At 37.7% G+C, this 8,683-nt stretch overlaps 1 protein-coding gene across 1 annotated transcript; it reads right to left on the bottom strand.

The window, feature by feature from the left end:
• Positions 1–3,723: 3,723 nt before the first annotated feature.
• Positions 3,724–7,495, bottom strand: HSL2 (HAESA-like 2). Its single transcript, XM_079031214.1, has 2 exons — positions 4,783–7,495; positions 3,724–4,220 (listed from the first exon to the last, which is right to left on the bottom strand). Exons 1-2 carry the CDS (start codon positions 7,349–7,351, stop codon positions 3,877–3,879), a joined length of 2,913 nt encoding a protein of 970 aa, XP_078887340.1. The 5' UTR covers positions 7,352–7,495; the 3' UTR covers positions 3,724–3,876.
• Positions 7,496–8,683: the final 1,188 nt, after the last annotated feature.

Below are 8,683 nucleotides of genomic sequence, written 5' to 3'. Positions count from 1 at the left end.
CTAGCTCTTCAATTATACTATCCCCTAAACTTTTGAATTCTCCATCAGCCAAGTACTTTGTGAAGTAATTCATACATCGTGCTAAATCATAAATGTGTACTTTCCAAATATCTAAATGTAGCACTGCCAAAAACCAATTGGCATGAGGAACGTTTATGGGGAATAGAACCTGCAAACAAAAACAAATTTAATAGTCATTAATTCGTTTCCTATATAAAATAAATAATTAATAAACTTAACTAACCTTATCCACATCCTTCCATTTAGGATGGCCTCCGACACCATTTGCAATATTCCTAAAGGCACCCCATAACGCAATATGTTGTACATTTTAAGATAAAAATGTTATAGTTTTTTATATAAATTATCGTCTAAAATTGTAGTTAAAATTATATTTAACGAATGTTACCAAAGAAATTAACCACCCAGCGTCAGTAACTGCAAGTAACCTCGACCAAAAGTTGATATCTAGTGTGAGCATATGCAGCCTATGCTTAGTGTTTAGGTTGGAAGAGATCGAATTCCATTCTTTCCAAAAACTCAACGTACTGGCAGCTTCAACACTGTCGAGCAACAAATGATTTGAAACATCATTACTCTCTTCATTCACAATGTCTTCATTTGGTTTTTCAGGACTCTTCACCACTTTTTTTATTCTTTGGTTTGCTGATTTTCTTCACTTTTGTTGTGGATTGCAACTAAAAAATTAACATGTTAAATAATTATCAGTACGTTAATATTCTAAAAATATATCAAATTTAAAATATGAGTTTTGTACCACTGTGAACGGAGTCTGCTGAAACCATGGAACACCCCTCTTTCGTTGCGCCCTACCAATAGGAGTCATTTCTTTTGTGTGATCTTCACCCACGTCCGATGATTTCTCAACATGCGTAGGTGTAGGCCCAAGTTTCCCCTCCAAACCATCAGTACTGATATCATCATAGTCAAAATATGTATCATGGTGATATTTTTCTTCCTCCTCTTCATTTATCATCTCTTCCTCCTCTCGAAACCCTCTGTCTGGTTCAACATTTGTGTCTGGTACATCTTTTTTGTGTAATACACGATCTACTTTAGAACTTAAGTCTGCCACAACGCCTATGAGACGCTTCACTAATGCCTTTGTGCTCGTCTTCTTCTTCTTTACCAATCTTGATGTGTCGTTTGACATATAACTTGTTTCAAGATGTTGCGAGGAAGAAGCATTTGTGGCAAATTCAGTTGCAGATGTTTCTATTTCGGACTTGTACATCCTTCTTCGAGCAGGCGAGTCAACATGAGGTAGATTATTTTGAACAGGACTATTTTGCCGTGGGGGAGACTCTACAGGGTTAAGAGTCCTATTGACATAACGAACATAAAACGGCGACATCAGCTCCTCTGGGTTTGCCACGACATTAATAGGTTGTTTGTTAGGCTGAAAAAAATCAGATTGTTAGTTCAATGTAATCAAATACATTGAAATTTGTAAATATAAATGATTCTTAATATAAAAACCATACCACAGACACATTCATTATTCGACAACATTGATCCCAATTTAACGGTGTTTTACTTCTCCACGCCCTCATCCGTGGCAATTCTGTCGGCGTGCGTATATAAAACATGGTTGCATCTGGGAACGTCTCCAAAATCCATATCTATGAAAAAAAAAGTCATGATACAAACTTATTATATATTACAAAACGAAGTTCAAATTTTTATAGTATATAAAACTAAACAATGATAACTATTAAAATGTATTAGAAAGTAACCTTAAACGGAAGCATAAAACCAGGAACGATATACTTGTGTCCTTTCTTCGATTTAGGATTCGCCTGCTTGAATTCTCAAAACTCTTCTATTTTCTCAAACATTCCATGCATCATACGCGAAGTATATTTCCAGAAATACGTACCCCATGCAAACTTGCAATTTTTAATTTATTAATTATAATTAATGCATTGCATACTACTAAGGGAATACATGTTTTAAATGTAATACGTGTTCCAATCATCTATATTATCAGCAAACTTGTATACTGCTGCATGAATGCCCGTTTTAACGTCCCGTCCGTGTAGACCCTTCAACATAAAAACAAGCTGGATAAGCATCACAGCATCTTCATCTTGTAGTGTTGAATAATTCGGGGACATAATCAAGTCTTCTAAATCTTTCAGCCGCAAACGTGAATCAGAAATATCAGGGAACAACCGAGCACGGAGTTGTGAATTTGACTGGCCCTTTTCATCGTGGAGTAAATCCACATAAGGACCAACTTTTAAACCACAAATCAAAATATATTCATTTTCACCAAAATCCAATTGGATCCCCTGTATATCAAACATAAACCTCCCCATTTCAAATATTTGTTGAGACCTAACTTCATGCAACATCATCATATGCACAAGTAATGGATCACCATGTGGGATATGCATTCCTTAGAATATTCCAAAGGGGGAAGCTTCGAATAATACTCGTTGTGATTGTGTTAGGCGCGGAAAATACTTTTTAATCATAGTCCCCACCACGCCTTTCAAAGATAACACTGTTTTTTGATTGAGATCTTCGTGCTATACAACAAAAAAAATTATTATTTCATTTAAAACATTACTAATTGATAAATAGCAACATATTTAAAAGCATAAAAATAAAAATTGTTCAAAAACCATCACTCCGCGGAGACCAGAGGTCATTCCGCGGTGTGACCTCTAGCCAACGCGGAGTTATGATTTGTTCGATTAAAACATTCCGCGGAGGGAACACATCACTCCGCGGAGCCTCTTCTGCGGATTGACGTAACCCTCCGCGGAATGGATCATTCCCAATTTGAATCATAGTTCTGTAAACCTAAAAATCCTAAATCTGTATACATTTTCAATTTTCAATGTAATCAAATTCGTTTTCCTCTAATTTGAATCGTATTCGACATTAACAATGAGATGAGAATGAGAGAAAATACCCGGGAACCGTATCCATCCTCCATCGGGGAATTCGGGGTCCATCGGTGAAGGAAACACCTCTGCGACTTGTTTTCGCCGGAGTTGAAGTTGTCGCCGGGGTTGAAGTCGTCGCCGGAGTTGAAGTCCTCGCCGGATTCTAATTCCTCGATCAAATTTTGGAGGGTTCGGAACAACCGATGCGGAGCAACGGGGACATTGGGGACCAAAAGAGGGGACCCTTAGTTTTTCTCAAAAAAAATAGGGTGGAAATTACCAATTTACCCTCGCTTCACGGAGAATTCATGGTTCCGCGGAGGTTCACGGAGGGCCCTCTGCGGAATGCGTGACTATATCTGAAAAAATCGTTTTTTGTGACTAAATTTATGAATTTACCCTATTTTTTGGCTATTAGTGGTATTTTCCCAAAGAATAATGGGCTGGGCTACACACCAAGGCAAACTGTGAGTTGCAATAACACATAGTGTCATTACGGAATACGTTAACGGTTAACTATTCTCTACATTCTCAATTGTGTTTTAGTTTAGATTTAAATAGATATAATTATAATTGTTTTTTTTTTGAAATAAATTAATTGTTTTAGAATAATCACTTCATATATGATCAAGAATAAGTGAGAATTATTCTTTCAAATAGTTTCTTTAGGATCAACAATATATAATTTTTTTGTAACGGCATGAACGATAATCTCATCTGCTAAAAATATCTAAACTTAAACATTCTAATTAATATCCTGAAAATTATCATAAGATCTTAAATCACTTGACATTAACTATGTTACTAACGCAAAAATCTAAGAACTGATCTATAAAACATTATCATTTGAAACACAACAAACTGCCAGATTTAATAAAAATACACTATGCAGCAACCTCAACTAAAAGCTATACACTTTGTCGCTAAGAGAACAAAAAACTGCATATTTATAACACAACTATTTTGAAGGTGTCGAAGATTGGCCTTTGAGCAACTCAACAACTCTTCTCATAGATGGTCTATTAAGTGGGAAAGCCGAAGTACACTGAAGGGCTACATTCAACACCATCCCAATTTCTTCATAATCATGGCTTGAACAGTTCATCTTAGGATCTATAAGTTGATCCGAGTCTTTCCATCCACCCTCACCACATAGAGCAACCTCGGTTACCCACTTCACTATGTCCTTGTTTTCATCAAAAGACGCATCATTCGGCCTCTTGCCAGTTACTAGTTCCATTAGCACAACCCCAAAACTGTATACGTCACATTTTTCGGTAACTTTCATCGTGTATGCATACTCTACAATACAAACCAACGTTAGAATAAAACTAGTTTTCAATATAAGGGCCTGTTTGTTACGTAGAATAACACAGGTTGTAGTGTCTTTGACATGCATTACGTTGAGACTATGACAAATGTCAATTAGGAGACTCTTGGATTATTGTCGGTGTAAAACACGTGAATACCCTGTCATCGTATCATTAAAAACATCCCTAAAAAAGTTGTGATGTTCGGTCTAGTCTCATTGATCATGTGTAACAGACGCAGCCTAATGCTTCGTTTAGGCTGCGTTTGTTATACAAAATGTGTCGACATAACGGTATGGGATTGATCAAGTTTTTTAAACCTATATTCATTGATAGGGTTGAGAAGGGTGTTTACGTCTTTTTCACGAATGCAAAATGAGGAAGAGGTCACTAGCAAATTGACTGTCATGTTGTGTCCTATCTTGTCGTGTCTTGGTCCCAATTGACATACCAAACATTGACTGTCATGTTCTGTCGTGTCGTGCCGTGTCTTACATAATAAACAAGACCTAGAAAACAAAAAATAACAAAATGAGGAGCAAAAAGAAAATCACCTGGTGCGATGTAACCATAGGAACCCGCGATACGAGACATGGCTCCATCACTCTCTTTCACTTCAATTTGCAAGCTCTTGGCTAGACCGAAATCCGCAACACGTGGTCTTAGCTCTTCATCCAACAAAATATTATTCGACTTAACATCTCGATGCACAATAGAAGGCACACAATCATGATGCAAATACGCCAACCCTTGTGCGGCTCCAAGGGCAATCTCAAATCGTTTACTCCAATCCAACAAATACCCGCCTTTCGGGTCTACATGTAACATATCACCTAAACTACCATTCTCCATGTACTCGTAAACCAAAGCCCTAAAATCCTCCCCAACACTAGCAAACAAAAGCTTCACGATGTTCTTATGCCGAATCAAACCTAACGTCTCCATTTCCGACCGGAATTCGGATTCCGTTTCCGGACTCCGGTGAACTCCGTATAGCTTCTTGACCGCCACCGTTTGTCCGGTTTTGAGTGTCACTCTATATACCTTTCCGGAACCACCCATTCCAATGACGTTGCTCTCCGATAATGATGCCAAAACGTCTTGTTCTTTGAACCCAACTCGTTGGAATGATGTGATCTTCCATAAACTCGTATTCCGACGCAACAACTTTGCCTTGATAAGAAGCCAAAGAAGCGATACGATAAGAAAGAAAGCTAATCCAGATAGAATAGCAACCACATAATAGCTTGCGGATTTTGTCTTATGGCAACGAGGGAATGGCTTAAGATCTTGACTACATAGTTTAGGGTTACCTATTAAGCTTGAAGCAAAAACTTCGGAATCTAAACCTGTTGGTATTTTTCCTTCGAGATTGTTATCAGAAAGATTCAGGATATTGAGTTTGAGATGACTCAATGAATCCGGGATCTTGCCGGAAATCGAATTTCCGGCAAGATCCAGATAGTTAAGTGAGGGTAAATTCCCGATTTCATTCGGGATCACCCCACTTAACTTATTGTTTGAAATGTTCAAACTCGAAAGATGAGTCCAAGAGCTCACAGCATTTGGGATTTCACCTGTGAACTCGTTTGATTGAAGATTAAGCTTTTCTAACTTCTTCAAATTGGTCAAACATGGCGGCAATCCACCGGAAAACTGATTATTTCTTAAATCCATCTCTACGATCTCCTCTAATCTGCATATCCCCGCCGGTAAATCACCGGAGAAACCATTGCCGGAGATGACTAATCCCTGTATGATTTTGGAACGAGAGATTGAATCCGGAAGTGATCCCCTGAATTTATTGTTACTAACGTCGATGAATTGAAGTGCAGATGAACTCCAGAAGCTCGACGGAATCTCGCCGGATAATTCATTGTTAGATATACGAACATAAAATATAGATTTGCAATCGCCACATGACACAGGGAAGTCACCGGAAAATCTGTTGTTAAAACATATGAATTTCTGAAGCTTCTTCTTGGAACAAAGATTCGGAGGCAATGGACCTTGAAGTTGGTTGTCGGAGACATCAAACTCTTCCAAATCGGAATTTTCACCCAAAGATTCCGGTAACCCACCGGAAAATTTGTTGCGGAAGAGCTTCAACTGGGTAAGCATCGGATTTGAAGAAAGAATCGTCGGGATTTCACCTTCAAGATTGTTGTCATTAACGGCTAGTGACTGGAGATGTAAACCGGCGAGACTGGTTGGTAGTTTACCGGTGAAGTCGTTCAGAGAAGCATCGAACTGTAGAAGAGAAGTTAAGTTCCCAAACACATCCGGTAGCTCACCGGATAATTTATTGTCGTAGAGCCAGAGATGTTCGATACTTTTCAAACGTCCGATGCTATCTGGAATGCCGCCGGTGAGAGAGTTTGTGGAAAGATCGATACTTTTGATGGAGGAAAGATCTCCGATCGAATCGGGTATTTCGCCAGAGAGTTGGGTGTTTGAAATTCTGAAAGTTTCAAGTTTCTTGAGACGCCCGATATTTTCCGGCAACCGGCCTGATAAAGATGGATTCTCCGGCGCTAAAAATGTTGTCAACTCCGTGAGATTCGTTAAAGATTCCGGGAGTGCACCAGAGAGTAGATTCGCGGAGAAGTTCATAACTTGAAGCAACAATGAATCACCAATACTCGCCGGAATCTCGCCGGTGAAATTGTTGTATGAAACGTCAAGAACAGTCAAGTTAACAAATCTGGGCTGAAACTCCGGTAATTTCCCGACGAAGTAATTGCTGGAGAGATTTAAAAATGTAACATGAGAACATAGAGAGAAAGAGGCGGGAGAGATGCTACCATTGAAGCAGTTGTTCCCGATGCTGAGGTAACGCAGTGTCGGAATCCTACAGAAGTCCGCCGGGAAAGGTCCGGCGAGACTCCCAAAATCGGAGAAGTCGATTGAAACAATATCAAGTGTGTGATTATTGCAAGTAATGGTAGTCCAGTTACAGGGGGTAATGGAATCGTCCCAGTCGTTGAGAAAGCCATCTGGGTCTTCGAGCTGGGTGTTCTTGACGCGGAGGAGGACGGCGGCGTCTCTGGTGGAGAAAGTAGCAATGGCGAAAGTGAATGACAGAAAGAGGGAAAGAAGATGAAGATTGAAGATATACGCCATTGTTGTGGTTTAAGCTGTGGTGACAAGATTAGATTAAACAGAAGATTAAGAAGATGAATAGAGTGGGAATGGAGGGAACAAAAGAGGGTTAGAGTTGGTCATCTGATTTGAGTGTTGCTCATGATCATGTTTGAATCAAGATTGTTTGTGATTTTATAAATTAATGTCTCTTTTGTAGAATTAGATTCCATAAGGATATATTGATTTGCTTTATAAGAGGATGTTAGCCTCATAAATATTTAGTGCTTTTATCATATTATATATCTATTACATTTTGTTTAATAATTTTTTTTTTTTTTTTTATGTATTAAAGCCCTTCATATAATTTTTAATTTATTATTGTTGGATACTTTTTTTGAAACTACAAAAACGATTACATGTTTTATAATCGAAATATTTTATTATATTTGATATTTTTTAAATTTTTTAATATTGATAATTTTGGTAATTTTGATTTTTGACAACTATTTTTAAATTACATAATTTATAAAATATATTTATTTTTATTATTCTATTAAATCAATTGATTAACTAATAAAAAAAATACAATTTCTAAAGATTATTACATGAAATAATAGTCTTGGAAAAGTAACACTACTGCATTCTTATAGAGGGTTTTGGTAACAAACTTTGTTTGTGAGACTATTTCATAGTTAATACCAATGTAAAAACACAAAAAATATCATAAACTAGATTTGAAATTGCGAAACTACCCTCAATTTGTTCTTCAACCCTAGAAATGCTTCACACGCTTTCTGTCATCTCCTATTTTTTCCCTATCCAAACACCCTCTATAATACAACTCTGGAGTTTCGACTTATACAAAATTGCAGAGGCAACAAGGAAAGAAGCACGAAAGATGCAACAAAATGGTAAGCCTAAACTGCATCAGGTTTATGATGTAAAACCATTTATAGAAAACCATCCTAGAGGTGATGAAGTCCTGTTATCAGCAACTGGTATGTGTGAAATATGTATTTGTTTTTTAGAGTTATGAGTGGCATGGTGGTTTTGAGGGTGGTGGCAACAGGTATGGTGTTGTAGTGGTGGTGATTGGTGATGGTGGTGATAGTGGTGTTGCTGATTGTGGTGAGTGGTGGTGGAAACAATGGCAGTTGGGATGTAAGGTCAAGCCTTAGAATCTGATGATGTAAACATAGTCACACTGACTCAATCAACACCAGTGTCTCACAAAGCGCCAACGTGAAGTTAAGTCTATAATAATGTCATGTCAATGTGATATGTATATCTTATTTAATCTCATGTAATTATAGAATATATGTAGTTAGTTAGCAGATCTGATATCTTGGTGATATCGGATATACTTTTTTG

The sequence above is a fragment of the Lactuca serriola genome, chromosome 3 (assembly GCF_051521515.1).
Source record: "Lactuca serriola cultivar US96UC23 chromosome 3, Lser_US96UC23_V15, whole genome shotgun sequence".
NCBI lineage: Eukaryota > Viridiplantae > Streptophyta > Magnoliopsida > Asterales > Asteraceae > Lactuca > Lactuca serriola.
Note: the sequence above shows the minus strand (reverse complement) of the source record. Positions and strands in the feature narration are given on the sequence as shown.